The sequence below is a fragment of the Prinia subflava genome, chromosome Z (genome assembly GCF_021018805.1).
Source record: "Prinia subflava isolate CZ2003 ecotype Zambia chromosome Z, Cam_Psub_1.2, whole genome shotgun sequence".
Lineage (NCBI taxonomy): Eukaryota > Metazoa > Chordata > Aves > Passeriformes > Cisticolidae > Prinia > Prinia subflava.
In genome coordinates this window covers 23,499,394-23,519,341 of record NC_086283.1, presented here as the reverse complement: position 1 = coordinate 23,519,341, position 19,948 = coordinate 23,499,394, and the positions used below count along the sequence as shown (strand labels likewise).

Sequence of the window (19,948 nt, the reverse complement as noted above, 5' to 3'; positions counted from 1 at the left end):
TGGGAGTATGTTGGGGAGGAGAATTCCCCTGCTTCCCTCTCCAAAACAACCTCTATTCTGCAGATAATGACACTCAGCTGGGACACCACAAACCAGGGCAGGGCTCTGAAAACCATTCTGGGCTGGGACTCTGTTTTTGGCTGAAATTTAAACCTAACCCTGATGAAAGATTTAGGGTTATTTTCCCTTTTTTTTTTTTTTTTTTGACATTTGGGTCTGTGTTTTCTGACCAACCCCATGGGTAAAGCTTTCCTGTGTAGTCCTTGCCCAGCTCTGATCTGACATTTCCAGAGAGACTTGGGATCCATATCACTTTATGAAAAATGAGATTTGCATTCCTGTATAACACAGGCACTTTGAAAATATTATCCCTGACTCCAGAGAAATATACGTTTTAATGCCATTATTAGAAATTGAATTGACAATACTTATCTTCAGTGGAAATTGATCTGCAGCTCAGGGAAAAATGTACAGAGAGCACTGGTGGAGACTTCAGAGAGCTCTTGTCATCTTGAGATGTGTGTGCTTCTGGCGCAGTGTGTCTGCCAAATGAGAAGAGCGAGGTTTGATATATGCCAGAGAAAGGGGAAAGCACAAGTCCAGGGGCCAACAGCATGGGCTGAGGCAGCAGTGGGGCTTAAAACATCCCAAAGACTTTTGGGAAGAAAGGGAGGGCAAAGCAATGGGGAAACATGGGCTGCTCTGGCTTGTGTGTCCCAGGATGCTGTAGAGATTTTGCACACATTTGCTTTATTTGCTTGCTCAGAGCAGTGAACTGGGTGAGTGCTGCCTTAAACTGGCGTGTAAGTGAGGTGCTCAGGTTGGTGAAAGAAGCAGCCAGGAACTGCAAACAAAGAAACAGGTTGCTTTTAGAACAAAGTCTTTTTCAATGGTGAATAAACTTGCAAGAACTGGCTGATCTCTGTTCCTCTCAGGGAACGTGGCCTTTGAGGAGCACTTCACATTGGGCTGCAGGACACCTCTGCAGCCTCTGAGCTGGGAGCTCTTGCTCCTGACAGTGGAACGAGGAAGAGGGACACAACTGGCAAAGTACTTGATGTGGTGCCAAAGAAGTACCACAGATTGTGAATCTGAAGCCACTCCAAGGTGAAGAGTTTCCACTTCTACTGCCCTTGTTGGTGTAATTTGGCCCAGCCTGGTCCAGCCTTTGTGGTGAGTGTTGGGCTGCAAGGAATTTGACCTCTTCCATTTTAAACTTCACTTATCTGAAGCTGGAAGTTAAATCAAACCTTTCTAAAGCAGAGGTTTATGAAAATAACTCTTGTGACTGATTCAACCCCTTGGGCCTCGCTGGAGGAGACTTTGCAGCTTTGTTTTTCCTTGTAAAGAATGCTCAGCATATGTCCTGACAATTAGTCAGAGTGCCCAAAAATACCCATCAGCCCTGCAAGCTGATCTCCTTCAGCTCCTGGAGCTGAGACAGACACAGGGGTATGCACTGTGGGGCTTTGGGAAAGGTTATTTTTAAAGTGGCCACATAACACGGGTGATTTGGTCCCTTCAGCCACCAGCTCTGGCTAAAAACTGGGGGTGCAGACAGCCAAATGTTAATCTTGCTCGAGGCGACTGTCCTGCCCAGGGTACTGGGCTGCTTCTCCTGCTGAAATCATGTGCCAGTTCTGGCTCTCTCAGCTCTAAATCAGTGCTGAGGGCACAGCCCTGTGGCTGGTGCCAAGTTTGGGCAGTGCTTTGATGGTGTGCTGGATGCCATAGAGTCTTCCCAACTGGCATGCCAATGCTTGGAAGGGCATGTCCTCATCACAGAGGTGGCCTGTCTTCACCCTCAGCCAGGCAGCCCTTTTCTGAGGGCTTTTGCTCTGCCCTTCTGGGACCACCTGAGCTGAAGTTTTCTATCCTCAGTGTCTCTCATATGCTGAATTTCTGGAGAGTGTTTTGCCAGAATCACAGTCCATCCACAAACAGCCCTTTCTTCTCCTCCCCTGAAAATCAAGATCTGTAAGGCAAAATACCAAGGTTCCTTGGTGCCACAGAGCACTGCTGGTGTGGGGATTTGCCTTGGCCACTGTCCTGTGGGGGCAGAGGATGGAGGTCTGCAGAACCCTTTGCCCAGCAGCTTCCTGGGAACGTGGTATTTTGCTAGAAAACATCCCACAGAAAGCATCCCCAGGCTTTGGAGGAAGAGCTTGGTTAGAGCCTGCAGCACCCACCTTGTGAGTCTTCCTTCCTGATAAATGAACACAGGAGGGTGGTGGGGGAGACTGGAGAGCATGTTTGTCAGACAGCTGATGTCTGTGTAGCTGCTAATTTCTGACTCCCAGTGGGGCTAGATTTCCAAGGAATGACCCAGGTTTCAAACAGTGACGCAAACTAGTAGCTGAACTTCCTTCCATGAGCTCCACAGTGAGCTGCTTAACCTCACTGGCAGAGGTTAAACCTCACAAGGCAGAGCATTGCCCAGCCAGCTGCTGGACATAGGCTGTGCCCATGAGAAGGAATTGGGAGCTATTAGAAGTGCAGAGAGCCTGATGGACACTGTGAAATATTATTTCAGTGATGGCTCACTCACTACTTGGTGAAGCCCTGGCATGAGCGTTTATTGTGTGGGTATGGCAGGATTATATTGCTGTGCCTGTTCCTCACACCTCATCTGTCCTGGGAAAGACTGCTCTACTGCCTGGCTGGATCACTGTGGTATTTATTTGACAGGGACTTGAGCTACTTTTCTCAGCTCTGAAGCCAGGGCTAAGCCATAAGGGGAAAGCTGTGACTGGCAAATATTTGCCTCACGTTTGGCTCTACTGGTCACTTTCCCTGCACGTGAGTGCAACTAAACTTGAACAAAGAAAGACCTAAAGTTGGCCAAGATGGCCTCAAGGAGCTCCACTGCCCTAAGTGTGAACTTTGGGGTAACAAGCTGGGCAATAACTGAGTTGTGCAGCTGGCTGGCCCTGTGGTTCCCCCCAGGACACATCACCTGGCAGAAGAGACTGAGAGTCACCACAGCACTGCTGAGTGGGTCTGTGCATGACCCAGTTGTAGGGCTGCTGGGGAGGAAGAGGTAAATGTAGTATTTGAAGACTTTTAGACCAGTTGTGGGCCTGGTGCTCTTATGAGGCTTCTGAATCAGACCACTCTTGGCAGTACATGTGGACCTGTGTCCCAAGAGCAGTAGAGGAAGCCTTTGTCTCCCCTTAGGGTTGTATGACCTTCATGGGCATGTTCACACCTGTGGTCTTCATCTTGAGTTCATGAAGAGACTGCGGGCAGCTTGCTGATCCTCCCAGTCCACTGCCTGCACACTCACAGCAGAAGAACATGGGGGACAGAGCTGGGAAGAGAACCATGGTTCACTTTTAAGCAAGTGCATTTAAAGACTAAGACATCTGTCTTTCTAAGAGATTTTTTAAAAATCTTCAGCCTTTGGGGCTGTCCCTTTTCTGTTTTGCACTCAAGGTCTAAATCTGTAAATTGAGACTACAGCAGGCACTCAACATCCTTTGTGATGGGAGATGCAGCCCTGGCATCCTATCTGTAATGCAAGAAAGATGAGTAGGGATAGGAGGAAATTGACTTTATCTGGAAGTTGATTCAAAATCAGCTCTGCCCAGCAAACTGCTGCAGCCTCTCCTCTCCCCAGTCTTTTCTGGAGCCTGGGGCTGCCGTGGGGCTGTTTGATGCCAGCATCCCACCACACTGCCATAGCCAGGATGGTGAACAGGAGCTGAACAAAGCTTTGGGACTACAAAGCAGCTCCTGATTTATGTGCAGACACTCCTCCCAGGCCTCAGTGTCACTTGGCTCTCAGCAGCAGTGAGAGGTCTGCCATGTCAGCAACAGGTGATGGGAAGAAGTGCCAGTTGGGAGCGTGTGTGGAGGGGAGTCACAGAGCAGATGGCAGCAGGGAAATAAATTTGGAGCTGCCTGGGGGAATAGTCTTGGAAACAATCCAGCCTGTGGATGGAGGCAGATGGGAAAGACTTGGTTTATATCTCTTCCTGGTTTTGCTTTTTTTCAGGTGCCTTTATTTCCAGCTCTGTTATCTCTTGACCATTCCTTCCTATTACTACACCCTTATCCCTTTTCCCCCTCTTCTTATCCTGTCTTCTTTTCCGCCTTTTGTTTCTATTCATACTATATCTGAGCTCCTGAATGTTGCCCACCCTGCATCTGCTTCCTCATAAATCTATTCCCAGTTCCTCTACCCCTGCCTTCACAGCTGATCCAAAAATCTTCTCTTGGCACTGAAAGGCTCAGCTCACCACTGTGACCCAGCTGTGAGCTGGAGCTCAACATGGAAGAATCGTGCCTTTGCCACGTGTTGCCACTTTCCTTCTCTACTGTCTCTCTGAGCTGGTTCCCTGAGAGCACCAGGGGCTCACCTGGTGCCTGGGGTGTTCATTCCCCTGTCACTGCAGTGACATCTGTGCTGATCTTGCTCTGGATGTGGGTACATCCAGGCTGTCTCTGACTTGTGTTCATGTGAGTGCCTGTGGGATGTTTCAGGCGTGCTGAGGCACATCCTTGTACACAGAGCTGGATTTGAGACTTCTAGAGCATTTTTGGGATACTTCAAAGATAAACTGTTCAGTTTTGAAAGGATAAGGTGGAAAATTCCCACCCTGGTTCAGGTGTGATTGTGTCATGCGGGGTCTCTGGCTGTAGGGACCAGGGGCCATCATCTCCTGGCAATCCTGTCCAGATGATCTGCAAATACTGCTCTGCTGCCAGTGCTGGGAGCAGGAAGTATGTTGGATACTGAGTGTTTGGAGAGCTGGATCAGCCCCCAGTGTCAGTCCTTGTGCCAAACCTGTCCAGCATTTCTGTGGCATTGGGGACTGCTGCCTCTTATGCCTCTCTGATGGATCAGCTACAACTGCAAAGATCTTTTCCTTGGAGAGAGCTGTATCCGTGTCCTCTCTCCTCTCAAACCCAACTCTGTTATTCGTGGTCTTCCTGCAAACTTTGTCTTTATACCGAAACAAACAAAGAAATGTTTTTTAAAAATTGTTTTATTTCTGCCTCAGAAAAGCCAAGGAAATTTATAGTTGAGATCTGTTGGGCAGGAGTGCTCTGTTGTGGGAAGACACATGCAATCTGAGACACATACAATAAAATTTAGAACAAAAACAAGATCTGCCCTCATGACAGGAAGGGTAGGGAGCAACGTAGAACTCTTATTTCGTGGGGAGCCTCGTGAATGGCAGTGTGCTCTTCTGTGCAGGTGCACTGTGCATTGCCAGCAGCATGTGTGGAAGCAGAAGGCACAGCATTACTTTAGGAGGTGCACAGGTACTCTGCTGCTGGTATTTACTGCTGCTTTCTTTGATGATGGTGACTAATAGTTCATCAATGCCTGGGTGAGAACAGCTCTCTTTAGGAGTTTCTGCCTGTTGAATGACAGCAGGATGTGCGAGCTAGCTGAGAGACCCAGACCTTTTCTGGCAGGATTCTTAGGGCAAGAAAATAGTCTGTAAATCACAAGGTGAATCATTTGTTTATCTGGGTGGATGACACTATGCCCCAGCCACGCTGCTCTGCAGTTGGATGGGATCAGTGTGTCCAGGGCAGCTCCCTGGAAGACCTACAGGACAGGTTTGATGTTAAAAACATCACGTCCCAAGCCTGCTATGCCTTGTTGTGCACTCACCGGTGTATTTGTAGCACTCTTCCCTCTGGGACCTGTGAGTGCCTGGTGCACAGACAAGGGCTCAGGCAGGGCTGGCACAGCTCCATTCTGGGGCACCCTCTCTTTCCTGAAGGTGTCTGCTCCTTGACACCTTCCACCAGGCTTTGGTGTCTCTCCTGGGCACTTGTGCTACACCTGCACCATCGCTGTGTTTAATCACCTGGGCTTGTGTGGATAAGGAGGGGCTTGGGAAGAAAAGGGGAATTGTCCAAAGTTATCTGGCCAAAACCAGGCAAGAAAGAGCAAGAGCAGCAGTAAGGTTGTTCCATTCCTGCTGCTGGACCAGGAGGCCAGAGAATCAAACAAAATGGCTTTTCAGTTTCCTCTGATGGATCAGCAGGGGCTTTAACAGAGTGAGCTTTGCCAGAGAGCTCCACAGGCATCCACAGGTTTGGGTCTTCCTCCTGTTTCTTGGCCAAGTTTTCCTCCTCTCCTCTCTCCTCCAGCCCAAGCCTGTTGTGGTGCTGTGAACACACGTGTGTGTGTGTGCACGTGAAATGTTGTGATGCCCAAGTGTCCCTCCCTGCTCTCCACACCCCTCTGCAGCTGCCAAACTTTGCTGCTGATTGCAGCCACCTCCGGTCAGGGCGTGGTAACCACTGGCACCTCGCAGAGACACTGCTCCATCACCAAGGACGGGAGCAAGGGCTTCTGATGGGAATACCTGGGCATTGTGGGGAAAGCAGGAAGTGACTGCTGGGTAGGAGGGTGCCACAGCTTTGTGTAGGGAACTAGAAAGGAATGAGAATGGTTAATGGTGCAAACTCTACGTGCATTGCCAAAAATGAACTCACATCTGTAAATATTACACTGCTCACAGCAAGATTAGAACAGGAAAACACCAGTTGTTAGGGTTCCTGTTGTCATCCCAATTATGAAAACAATTTGCTGGAGTTTATAGATGAGCTGGGGCAGAATAACATGGGGTTTTCCTTGCCAAACTGTTGCAGTGCATCAGTATTTTAGCACATTTCCTAGCCTTAATCTGCACCAGTGGATCCATGCTGTGCTCTTTTGGAATGTCATGCTCTCAAAAGTGGCCTTTTCCAGGCCAGGTTGGAAACCTGGAGGTGTCAGGGTGCTGGTGAGATGCTGAGCTGTGCATGTGCTGTCTGGGGTGCTAAGATGGGTGTGAGGGCTCAGGGGCTCACCAAGCCCAGTGCTGAGGCTGGAGACTGTGCTCACTTGTGTGGCTGAGGATCTCTTGGGACCTCCGCAAGCAGGAAGCAGAGATGTTCCTGGCTGTAGCAGGGCTGCTCTTCAGAGGCCAGACACCACCACAATGGGCTCCCTGGAAGGAATGATAAACATTGGCTCTTCCCAGTGGCTGTCAGGGAGGTTCAGTGACTTTCCCACGGCCGTGCAGTGCGTCAGTGGGGAGGCAGGATTAGCAGCTGGGTGTCCCTGGCCTCCAGCCCTGAGTGTTGTCGGCAGCAGTTGCATAATCCAGAGAGAGTGTGGGGCTGTGGAGCTGCTGCAGCCTGGGGGTCCCCACAGGAGTGACCCCGAGCCAGAGCTACCTCTCTTCCTGCTGTGACTTGGGGTGGAAACAGGCCAGCTGGAGCCATGGAGCTGGGATCTTTCAGAGAGCTTCGTGGACTCCAGAGTCAGGAGGACAGAGGCACGAGCCAGTGCCTCTAAAGCCATGCTAGATGCTAGAGAAGCCCCATATCATGACACCCATCTTTCTAAGTGCTGCTCTTCAGGAATTTGCTCCCTTTGAGCAGTTAATTCTGTGAGCCTCCTTAAGGATCAAGCTGGGGATGGAGCAGGAATGGCAGATTTACTGGCAGTGGAACTTCAGCATGACCTCCATGTTGAGAGCAAATCCAACCCCATCCATGAATGTATGTGATGGCACTTCTGTGGCTGTCAGCTGAGTCCCCTGGGGTACAGCCACATCCTTTCTGGGCCAGAAGACAGCCCCTTGCTGTCTCCTGAGGTTGCAGCCCCTCTGGCCCCCAGAGGGCTGTGATCCAACTTTTCCCTTTAGCCATGGCAGAGCAACATTAATGTGGGATCTGTAATTTAGCTCAGGACTGTTACAAGACACAATCTCACTCTAAAGCCAAGGCCAAATAGTACCAGCATGGGGTCAAGCTCATGAGTTCATTCTGCCTTTGGGACTAATTTGGGTGCTGAGTAGCTGGGCAGGTATTTGACTGTTGCCTGCAGAGACCTAGAGGTCTCAGGATCCTATTCTTCTCCCTCAGATCACCTAAAATGGTAAGAATTTCCAAGGGGGATTAGGGTTGTGATCTCTGGGGAGGGGAGTGGACATCTGGTAGGAGTCCTGTCCATATTAATAGCCTCCGTTTAAATGTATGTTATCAAACGGGGCAGCTCCTTATCAGCCTAGAGACTGTGAACTCCATTACCTGAGGGGCTGCTGGTGGCTTGGGGCTGCTGACCATGGCTTTCCACAGGCACACAGGTAAAGTGGATGTGCTGCCAGGTGTTGTGGGAGTATGCTTGGTAAGTGGGGACAAGGTTTTGCTAAAAGGCTCCTGTGCCAGAAAAATAACTTTGAATGCAGGCTCAAACCTCAGCAATCTGCAGCTGTGACTCCTGATGGCAAATGGGCTGATAAACCAGTGTGGGAGGCTGGTGCTGTAGCAGAGTGGTGGTGGTGATGGCCTTGTTTCTTTTGTAAAGTGCATTGGATGGTAAATGTTTCTGTATCTGCTGCTGTGGGAAGGCTGGGGCTCAGCTGTTGTTTGAGCAAGACTTGGTGAAAATGAGGGACAATGTTCCTCCCTGCTGCAAGTTTAATGCAGAGAAACCCAGAGCAGAGGGGAGACCAGTGTGTAGACCCAGATGGTTTGCTCTGCTCTGGTGGGAAGTTTGTGGTTAGTCTCTCTTCTCTGTTTGTCTTTTCGTTCAGATGGGCTGACCCTTACCAGTGATAGGAAAATGTAATTTTTCCATTAACACCGACAGGAATCTTGAGATCATATTTTACATGTCTCCATGGCATGCAGCTCTGTGGTGTCTTCTCTTCCCATCTCATTCCTCTAGTCCAGCAGAGGAAGAGCTTCTGATTGAAGACAATCAGAAGCTCTCTGGGATTTTTGAAAGCCTATCTCACTCTTAGAAGCTGTTTTTGTGCATATCCAGTGCATATTCACACAGTAATCACACTGTGCCCTACACCACAGTACAGTGGCAGTGCTGTTGCATCTCTTGGTAAGACACAGTCCCAGGGGGGGATGTGCCTGGGGAGAGGGTCTCAGTTTGGGGCACAGCTCCTGTGGCCATCAGACTGAGCTGCTGAGGAGCCAGGGGTGCTCATGAGACTTGGAAACAGAGAGCCTCCTCAAAACTGGGGAGAAAAGGCACAGTTTGCTGATCAGCTTCCTGCTCAGCTTCCCAGGACAAGGCACACAAACGAGGCTGCTTGCACAGCACGTAACTGCTCAGGATTTGCTTGTGGGATGCACATACATGTTATGCAGGGCACCATTGTGAGTAAAATCTGACTTCTGTGGTATCATTTGATGTAAGATGTTTAACTTCAGCCCACAAGACTGAATGATGCTGTAGCATCCTTCCATTATACTCTCAGCTATATCATTTTTTCTTCCTTGGGGGCAAGAACCCACAGACTTGATGCTATGCTGTAATATAAAATGCTGCAGGGTGTTCTGAGCAGATGCTGATGTTGGTGCTGCTGCCAAACAGTCACAGCATGATGTCTGATCCTGCAGACCACTGGGAACCCCAGGGCAGCTGTGGGAGTATCACAGTGCGTGCTCAGGGTGGGGCTGAATCCTCCAGAGCAAGAGGAAATCTCATTTTGGCACCTTGGAGTACCTGGGTGTGAGAAGGATATCCAGCTGCTGAGGTGGGGCAGACCAGTGCTTAGCTGGGAACATAACAGGGGAGTGTCAAAGGACAAAACTTAATGCAGCCACAGAGTTAGTTACTGAACAGGATTTGTTTAGTTTTGAAAGGTTTAGACTTTATCGCTTAAACTCTACCTAAACTCCAGGCAATGGTGCCTTGTTAGCCTTCCCTGGGCTCTGCACTGAGTGCCAAAGCAATCCCTGGAGAAAGTGTTTGCTGGGCTGGGACAGTGATTTTTAATAAATAGCATGTCCCTACTTCCCTGGGGAACTGTGAAGATTTATAATGACTGGGATATGCTCAGACATGGTGGCAATAGGACCGTAGGGAATGTTTTTGGCAACCGCCTGGGGAACTTGGAGCTGTTCTTGCTCTAAATAAAGAAGCTTTCATTTTATCAACAAATTAGTTTTTGAATTATAGACTATGAGACTCGCACGTGCCCCAGCCTGGCAATAGGAGAGCACAGCTCTGGAATTTTCAGGCTTCCCAGCAAAAGCAACATATAGGACATTTCTTTTCTTTCTTTTCTTTCTTTTCTTGGGCTTTGCAAATGTTTGTTGCCCAGGGCATTGTGCCAGTGCAATCCTGAGTGTCACTTTGCATTTGGGATTAACAGGACCCTTCTTTTAAGGGTTTCCCAGGTATTTATAGCAAACCATGCGGCATTGCATAGAGGAATGCTGAGAATAGTAACTCAGGTGACAGACCAGGGCTGCCAGGACTGATTGGAAAGAGGCAGGTGTAGCCAGTGCCTGGCAGTGTGGGGCTGTGTACTCAGTCTGCTGAGAAAAAATAGAAGTAATGGAGAGTCAGAAAGCAATTGCTCTTTTTCTTCCATATGCAACTGTGTGTAGGGCAGAGGGTTAACAACTCCAACCTCATCTTCTTTCTTAAGTGGCAGAATAATCTGTAAAGTGTAAATACAGTTTCTCTGGTTGTGTTTAGAGACTACACTTCAAGTTCTTCCTTGGTGGTTTATCACATTTAAACATATTCCCCAGAGACATTAACACATAGCCTGTGCTAAGTGCTCTGCTTATCAGCTGTGCTTCAGCTTCCTCCCCTGAATGCTTTGGTTCCATTTATTGTGGAAACCACTGAGATGCTGCTTTGTGTTTTTGGCTGAACTGGGATGAACCAGCCCAGGGTGATGGTAGGAGCCCAGCGGGAGGCAGGGGTTGCATGGGTGCAGCAGCTTTTGTGGGGCAGCACTTTTCAGGCCTGTATCTTTCCATCCCGAAGCCAGCCACGCTGCAGGGTGCAGGTGTGGCCCTGGCCCTCAGTCAGCCCTGTGACTGCTTGGTGTTGGTGCCACTTGAGGTGTGTGGAAGCCCCTGAGGCCCAGGTGTTTGAGATCTCTGAAGGATGGAAGATGCGGCTGTCCAAGGGTTGTTTTTGTAAAGTAGAAGATGCTTTCAGGGGACAAGTGGTGAACTGGCACCTCTGTGGTCAGGTAAATGTTAGGGTTGTATTCCAGTGGGTCTTTGTGCCAAATACCCTGATATCTGAGAAGGCCACTGGCCTGGCCTTCTGCCCTCCAGCTGTAGCCAAATCCATCAGAGAGCTACATCTAGAGAACACCCTGCCAGGGCTGGAGGGACAGGGATCCCTTCCTTAGAGTGAGATTAGTTTCTGGAAGTGTAGCTGTATTTTTCCTCATCTCTTACTGAGAGTCCTCTAGAATATTTAAGGATGGGCACATTCTGCATTTACCCCTCTCCCTAGCTGCCTGTGCTCGCTGTTTTCACTGCTGCTTCTCTCCAGCAGAACAATCCTCTGCACATGCCTGGGAGGGAGAATAATTCCAGCCTGTCCGTACTTTTCCTCTGCTTTCTAAATCCCATTCAATGGCCTCAGTGTCAAGCTGACATGGAGTTTGGATCAGTGCATACCCTCAGGGTACATGATTCTCCTGAGGCTAAACAAGAGACACTTGACCAGGCTCTCACCTCGAAGATGCCACAGTCTGGTGTAAAGATACAGCCACAGAAACTTGCGTTCAAGTGACTTCCAAGCTAAAACATCTGCATGTACCGCTCTCATTTTAAGGACAGCAGTGTGAAAAGAAGCACAGAGGTTCGGTGCTCTGGGTTTTAGTGGTAGTTTGGTGACTGCTTTCTCTGGTCTGGGATTGCTGCAGCGCTGTTGTACCCCTGGTGTGAATGCCTGCCCTGTGCTCAGCAGCTGCTGCACTGCTCATATGGGAAGTGATGATGAGGACACTAAATAAGGACTCCAAGGAAGTAATGATTTTTCCACATACCCAGTGTACTCTTAGTTTCATAACTTGCCTACTTTTCAGACGGTAAAGACAGGCAAAGGTTAATATACCTGGAAGCTCTGGAAAGTTATGCTGTGGGGACCTGGTGCAGCTGGAGGGTGAACAGGTTACTGAGGAGATAAACAACTCCAAACCCATGACCTGCTGCCAAGCAGGCTTTAGAAATACATTTATTTTTATACAGAGCACAAGAAATATCTGCTCTATTTACCTTCCATGAGAGAGGACAGAACTGCTGAGGGGACCAGCTGTAGGATACTAAATGAAGCTGAGCTCTAAAGTGTCCACAGATGTTTGCTCCATTTGGGGAAAATAATCTGGTGATCCCAGCACAGCTGCTACTGGCCTGAGGCTCCACTCTGCCACACACTGGTGGCTTGCAGGGCTCTTGTGCACCATGCCCTGAGTGCACCCTGCTCCTCTGGGAGGGTGGTGGGCGATGGTCTGGCTGATGTGGGCTCTAGACAGGGCACGGGTAAGCAGAGCCCATGAGCAGCCAGCACATTTGCAGGGGCAATGAGACCCCTGCATCTTCACTGCAGGCAAGGGGACAGAGGTGCCTTTCCAGGCTCCAGATCAGGAACTCAGGAATGATAGTGCTGAGGGCAGAAAGCTGCTGGAAACGCTGGAAGCAAATTCATGCCCCTCCCTGTGCATGAGAGGGGCTTTCTGGTGTGCGAAATAGCATGAGGCAGGCAGAAGGTGCTTGCACAGTCCAGTGTTAATTTGCCTGTGGAGCTCCAGAGCTGCTGTGATAAATGTGTCTCACATTAGCGAGTGGTGTGTTACATGGGAGCTAGGGGTTATGTTGCTCCCTGAGCCATACTTTCAAGATTATGTGTTCAGGCTGAAAGCAACCCTAAACCTGAGATCAGGGACTTTTCAATACCATTTTTGCCCTGGACTCTGCAATTGCATTTCTTCCAAATAAAACCCAACTGCTTGCTAGAGCTCTGCAGAGCTGGTGGTGGCTCACAGAGTTTCCATGTTTTCCAGCTGTTTATCTGTTTCATTTGCTTGAACAGGTACCTCAAAGACCTTGGTGTAGTTGTCAGCAGGACATGGCATCCCCTGGCCTTGCCAAGGGAGTATTTCCAGACCTTGGTCCCCCCACAAAGTACAATTCCTACCCTCTTGGCCTCCAGCCTGCCTCTGTCAGTTTTAGGGGGAGGAATAGGGTGTGAACAGAGCCTCCACCTCTGCTGCAACCTCCCCACCTGATACTTTTCTTCAGAGCTCTCTGTCCTGCTTTCTGAAACAGAAATCCTTCAGCTTGTTCTGGCCCCATGTTACTGAGAGGGTGACAAATAGGAGACACTGTGGTGACCTTTGGATTTTAAAACTTGCAAGGTAACAGTGTGAGTCCCACTCTTCCTGGGCCCAGATGAGGCAGATGCTCTGCTATGATGGCAAAGTGCTCATGAACGGGCTCCTCTGGCTTTGTACCCAGCAGTGTTGGGCTGTTCCTGGTGTGCTGCAGTGCTCTGGTGAGGTTGGGCCCTGTAGCTGATGGTACATCTGGATTATGGGGTGTGCAAGCATCCATGGCAATCTTGTCAACAGGCCCTTAGGCTGTAACACTGCAGACCAGGAGCGTCCTGCAGCCAAGGGCGAGCCCAACAGGGTTCCACTGACCCTGCTTTGTTGTGAGGGCACAGCCAGGAGTGACACACCCTCTCTGCACCCCAAAACCCCTACTGGTTTGGTTTGTAAAAGCACATTGTGCTGGGCTTGGAGCAGCGTGGCTGGGATAAGCACTGTTGTACCACTGAGCTCCGTGAGGAGCAGGCTTCAAGGTAACCTCCAGTGCTGGATAGGGTGATCCAAGGTGAGGCCACAAATGGCCGGCAGCAATTTGTATGTCTGACTGTCCTCCCCCTTCCTTGCTCTGGGTTGATGCTGCTGCTCTGTCAGGAAGAGAGGACATTTCCTCTTGGCAGTCCCTGTTGCCAGACCATGTTTCCTATCTGCGTGGTGATGATGCAGAAGGTTCAAGGCTGTGTCCCTATGTGTTGGGGGTGCAGGGAAATGGGCTCTGAGGGCACTGATGGCAGAGGCAGGGATGCATCTGCCTCTGTGGGACTCCATGGGCTTCTGTAACTCTTATGTTCCCTTCCTGGAAGTGCTCCAGGCCAGGCTGGATGGGGCTTTAAGCAACCTGATGTTGTGGCTGGCACCCCTTTCCATAGCAGGGGGTTTGGAACAAGATGATCTTTAAGGTTCCTTCAAAACCAAACCAGGCCAGGATTTTCTGAATTCTGATGGAGCCCTTGTAGACCCCTTTGAGAAGTGTTGGTGGCCTCTGCTGAGGAAGGGTGTGTGGAATGGAGGGAGCCATTAGCAGGAAATTGGGAGTGCAGGAATGGATGGGTGTCTGGGGAGATAGTGTGAGCCAAAGTGGAAAATCCTCCAGTCAAGATTCCCCACACCTGCTGACAGCTCCCTGGCCATGGTGGAGCATCAGACCTTGGCAAAACCTTGATGGTGTGAATTGAAGACTATCTCTCCATGGAGGCAGATTTTTACTTCTTTTTTTTTCTCCCTTTATAATTTTATATGTGAAAGCCTGGTGAAGAGGCAGCTGGAAGCTGCACAACTATCCAGCACAAAAGGCCATGGAGGGCTGCAGCTGGCTGAGGGCTTAGGGCGGAAACATGGAAACAATTCCACTCTGCTCATGTTTGTTGGTGGTTTCTGCACACAAGTGATGCGGTGCCTGAGCCAGGACCTCACTGAGGCCTGTGGAAATGAACTAAGGGACTCCCAGGGAGCGATTAGGTGTCATTACCCTTGCTTGATGTGCATGTTTATGTAAATAAATCAGCCTATCACCCTTCCAGTTAACAAGATGGGGAAAAATCTGGTTTGAGACTTTGCTCTCCTCGACTGGAGCTGCTTTCTCTATCAAGGAGCCCTCAAGGAGTGTGATAACACTACCACATGCTCATTCCTGAGCCACATTCCTCCAAGAGATCTGCACAGCCCCAGGAAGCTGAAGCAGCTTTCAGGGCCTCAGTGCTGTCCCCTCAGCTGCTGTGCTCTTGCAGGGCCTGGTAGCTACACCGTGGGCACGATGTCAGAGCGCTTCGACTGCCACTACTGCCGTGACCCCTTGCAGGGCAAGAAGTACGTGCAGAAGGAGGGGCGGCACTGCTGCGTCAAGTGCTTCGAGAAGTTCTGCGCCAACACCTGCACTGAGTGCAAGAAACCCATCGGGGCCGACTCCAAGGTCAGTGCTGAGCACCCCAGTGGGTGATGAGGAGAGGCAGATGCTGATCACCCTCCTGTTTGCTCTGGTCTGGCTCTGAGCTAAAGCAGTTCTTTGGGAGTCCTCTGCCTGCCAGCCATGTGCACATTGGGCAAAGAGCAGTGCTGGGGTGTGCACAAAGATGCTCATGGTGGGCTGCTTTGGCACAGGATCTCCTTTCAGGGTCTAGGTTCAGCCACATGAACTGCTGCAAGTGCTGAATTGCCCTGGAGAGAGATCTGCAGGAAGCCAGCCTGCATAGGGCTTGCAAAATTTCATCATCTGTGCACAGCACTGAGGTCTGATTTTTGCCAGTTTGTCAGACAGTTATTGCTTCATGATGAAAATTGAGTTTTTTCTATATATATAGAAAGAGAGAGAGCAGTTGGATGGCAAGATGGTTCTGCTGAGTTGTTTTTTTTGGTTTTTTTTTTTTTCCTTTTGTTGATTTATAATAGTACCTCTGATATAAGACACCATAACACCAGGCAAGACATGAAGAAACACAATCTGCAGGACATGCAAGCATGTGCAAGTCTGGTGGTTGAAATTGTTTCGATCTCAGTGAAAACTGGAAATTGGCTTGTTGCTTATGTATAGAAATATGATATTACTGGAGTCATTAGCATATTACCTTCAGGGTCAGAGAAATGTTTATGACAATAATAATGTACACCTGACCTAGAGGGAATGTAAGAACCCAAGAAGCCCACGCTTGCAGAACTTTGAATTCCCAAGGTGTTGGTTTGAAGCATCTCCTGCCCTCCTGAAAGTCCAAAGGGACTGATTGTGTCAGCGAGTTTGGTTAAATAGCTCTCCTTTAAGTGCTTGAAGAGGAGCTGTAGCCCTACCCACTGAATCAGACAAACCTAGGATCAACAAATCCATCCTTTACCACCCAGGCTGGTGAGACAGGAGCTTAGCTTTAGGGCTGCTTAGGGGGAGAGAAAAGCTGCTCACTCCCTCCCTCCCTTTCTCTTCATTCCAGGAGCTGCATTTCAAGAACCGCTACTGGCATGACAACTGCTTCCGCTGCTTCAAGTGCTACACGTCCCTGGTCAACGAGCCCTTCATGCTGCGGGAGAACAACAAGGTTTGGTGCAGCAACTGCACTGCTGCTGAGGATGCACCCAGGTGTAAGGGCTGCTTCAAGCCCATTATTGCAGGTACTGTGCCAGTGACAGGTCTGAGGGTCATGTTCTGCTCTAGGGCATAACCAGGGTGGTTTTTCAGGATGTGGAGGCTGCAGTTAGGGGTTTGGGCATCACAGCGGAAAGCTGGAGCACCTCAGAAAAGTAATTTTTGACTGCTGCTCTCACCTGTCCATTTTATTCAAGTGTTGAAAGGCTGCTTCACAGTTAACCCTCGTTTGGCTAATTAACCCTTATGTCAGTTGTAAACCATTTCTACCAAAAGCCTTGCTTGGTAAGTCAAGGTCCTAAAAGGCTTAGGCAGCTGATCTGGTAACTATTTTAAGAAAATCTAGCAGGTCCTGCCTAAAATCAGATACGGAAATTACCAGCTCATCCCTTGTCTGCATTCTATGGGAATCTTGGGCATAGCTATTGACGGGTCTTGCCCACAGACATTACACTTCACAGGGGGAAGGGTTTGCCGCAGGCCTGAAATCTCACAGGACAAGTTATTATTATCTGTTGTAGGAGACCAAAATGTTGAGTACAAGAAGATGGTCTGGCACAAGGACTGCTTCACCTGCAGCCAGTGCAAGCAAGTGATTGGATCTGGGAGCTTCTTCCCCAAGGGCGATGAATTCTACTGTGTCTCCTGCCATGAGCACAAGTTTGCCAAGACCTGCGCTAAGTGCAAGAACGTGAGTCCTTCCCCTCTGCAGAGGCAGCTGACAGAACCAGCCCTCTGTGCCTTCTGGGAGCTGGGAGGGTGAACCAGCAGGCAGACCAGGCTGAAGCTGTACTAGTGCTGACACTCTTCCCCTGAGGTACTGGCAGCAGCAGTATGGAATGATGGGAGAGCCGATGGTTCCTGTGCATTACAGGACCTGGGCAGAGGTGGTTGGGTTAGCTGATGGCAACACTGCAAAAACTGTGATACCAGTCTTGCACTTGCCTTGGGGATAGTTTAAGCTCTGTAGAGGTACTGGATATTCAAGAAGTGAAACAGTAGCTGTTTTACAACTTCTGCAACTGATCGGTGTGGAATTTCAGTTACTGTAGGTAAAAGAAAGCATTATGGAAGTGCCAGGTATGTGGGATTTCAGGTTAGAGGGACTCAAGTGCACCGTGCAGTTAAATTCTGGTGCAGAATTTGGAAAGATCCTCTCCATGACAAAGCTTTCCCACCCTACACCCCATCTCTGTGTCCCTTCTCTTCTCCCCTGCTGATTCTAAACCACACCTCTGCTCTTTCTCTCTCAGCCCATCACTTCTGGAGGCCTCACTTACCAGGAACAGCCTTGGCATTCTGAGTGTTTCATCTGCTCCAACTGCAAGAAGCAGCTGGGTGGGAAGCGCTTCACAGCTGTGGAGGATCAGTTTTACTGCGTTGAATGCTACAAGGAGTGCGTTGCCAAGAAGTGTGCTGGATGCAAGAATCCTATTACAGGTATGTTGGGTTAAATGCAGCTCGAGGGCAGTGGGTGCTGAAGGTCAGGACAGTGATACCCAAAGACACGGAGCACAGGGATGGGTAACATCAGAAGCAGGTCTGGTAACCCAAGCCCAATCCCAGCATTTTACATGTGATCTGATTCTGAGCCACGTGCTTGTGGTGGATGGAGGCTGAGCTAGTAACTGAGCTCTTCAGCCTCTGCAGGTCTCAGAAAATGTGGGCACAGTCCTGCCAGTCCCATGAGGCTCACATGCCATCCTGCATTTTAGAACATGGATCTCAGCCCAGAAGTGTTTAGCCCAACCTGTCCTTGCTTCATCTCTCCTTGACTTGTTGGCTGGAGAAAGAAGCCAAAGGAAAAAGTTTATTGCAGAGGCAAGCTATGTAAGCCTTATGTTTCTTCTTCAAGAAACATTAGAAGACGCAGCAACACTGCGCCTCAGTTGCCACTTTGGTGTTTCAGGCACTCCCTGTGGCCTGCAAGCTTAGGGAAGGACTGGGGCAGCAGGAACAGGCTGTGCTGTTTGATGGGATAACCCAGCCAAGGCAAAGCTACTATCGCCGTCCTATAATTGTGTTCTCTCCTAGCAGGATTTGGAAGAGGAACCAGTGTGGTTAACTACGAAGATGAATCCTGGCACGATTACTGTTTCAAATGCACAAAATGTGCCCGTGGTCTGGCCAACAAGCGCTTTGTTTGCCATAATGGAAAAATTTATTGTGCTGAGTGTCCCAAACGACTGTAAATGAGCAGATGTAAGATGGATTTTAAAGCCCTGCTTTCCCAAACAGTCCTGGTAAAAGAGCAGGTTTTTGCATGTTGAGAATTTTAACTTTTTCCATTTTAGCATAAGAACTAAATTAGCCTCAATATACTGGGTTTGACTTTTGAAGCTCCTGCAGTAAAAAAGCATGCAGCCTTGCAAAAATCTAACCTTGTTTCCAAGTAACTCCTAGTATAAAGGCTTGAAATGCTTTTAGATTTAGAGATCCACACACCGCATCATCCATGTGTGGCTTAAAGTAAAACAAATCTAGTTTTAAACTTATCTCGTAAATGATTAAGCTTGGCACTTAACTGAAGTGAGTTTGACAAGGCATGTACCTCCGACACGGAGATGCAAAGATTGCACCTGGGATCAGAGGGATCCATTATTATGCTTCTGCAAGTACAGATACACAACACACACCACAACATTAATAAGTAATAAATACCTTAGCTTACTCTACAACATCACATTGCAGCACATGTACGGAATGGCTTCATCTTACAGATAACAATGTTTTTGGCAGTGACATTTAGCTTAATTAAGTTTCCATAAACTTGTTTTAGTCTTGATTTCCGCATGGTTTGCCTGCAAGTTTTCTTCATCAGCTTTTTTATATCATTGTTTAAACAAGGCTGTCTGTGTACAGTTATTAATCCACTAACAAGTAGTAAATCTTTCACCTACAACATGCACATGCATTTACAAGTGCCTTAAAAATAGCTCAGATAAGGCTAGCTCTCCTATCATGTCAGTGTATGTTTAGTGACTGAATAAAAGTGAGACTAGTGCCTGCTTGGAATCTATAGTCTGAAAATTTATTTTTTTTCCTTTTTGCCATCTTACATGATTGATGTGTCTTAGGGCTGAGCTACTGAAATCCATCTACTACATTGATACTGGCAAAGTAGAAGTCAGCTGTGCTGTAATTGCACCCTTAAATATCTGAGGACTAAAGCAACAATTTCCATAAACTAATTAATTTTTTAAATACATAACTGACACAGGACCATCTGCCAGAAACAGCCTGTGTGAAAAAGTCCTTTGAGAGCATATGTACAGCCACTGTTCATGCACAGATCTACCATATTCAGCAACCTGAATGCTGGCTGAAGGAGGTATTTTTCCCCCCAGTAGTGAAAAATTTTATCAACTGGATCTGCTCCAGCCATTCCCTTTCAACTACTGATAAACAAACTCTTGCAAGACAATGAAAAGGAAGCTTCTCGCTGGTCACTGCTCCACTGCTGGACTTACAACACAGAGATGCTGCTGCTGCAAGGGAAAGGGAAAGGCTGGCAGGGAAAAAAGCATGTTAAAGAATTCCTCAGTTCAGAACATGCCATCAGCACGGACAAACACAGCAAGAATTGAAGGTGTTAGGGCCAAATCCTCCTCTTAACCACACAGATGCAATTGCCAGAGGCTACTAGTTTGTGAATCTGCAGCTGGAGCAGTTAGAGCAGCACCAGAGAGCATCCCAAGGCAGGTCAGCATGACAAGGGGTGGAAGAGCCCAGTAAGGTCACATTTAACATTACAGAAATAAAA

The 19,948-nt window shown here is 48.7% G+C and overlaps 1 protein-coding gene across 6 annotated transcripts in view; it reads left to right on the top strand.

Annotated features, from left to right (window-relative positions):
• FHL1 (four and a half LIM domains 1) overlaps window positions 1-19,200 on the top strand; it is a 39,634-nt gene extending 20,434 nt beyond the window's left edge. For 4 of the 6 annotated variants that reach the window (XM_063423977.1, XM_063423976.1, XM_063423980.1 and 1 more), the window contains exons 2-6: window positions 14,846-15,027; window positions 16,034-16,211; window positions 16,707-16,876; window positions 17,439-17,625; window positions 18,220-19,200. In XM_063423977.1, coding sequence (XP_063280047.1) covers window positions 14,872-15,027; window positions 16,034-16,211; window positions 16,707-16,876; window positions 17,439-17,625; window positions 18,220-18,377 — 849 coding nt within the window. In that variant the 5' untranslated portion in view covers window positions 14,846-14,871 and the 3' untranslated portion in view covers window positions 18,378-19,200. Of the gene's footprint in view, window positions 1-7,981; window positions 8,103-14,845; window positions 15,028-16,033; window positions 16,212-16,706; window positions 16,877-17,438; window positions 17,626-18,219 lie in introns of those variants that run through there. The other 2 variants (XM_063423975.1, XM_063423974.1) reach the window with 2 other exon arrangements.
• The last annotated feature ends 748 nt before the right edge of the window (window positions 19,201-19,948 follow it).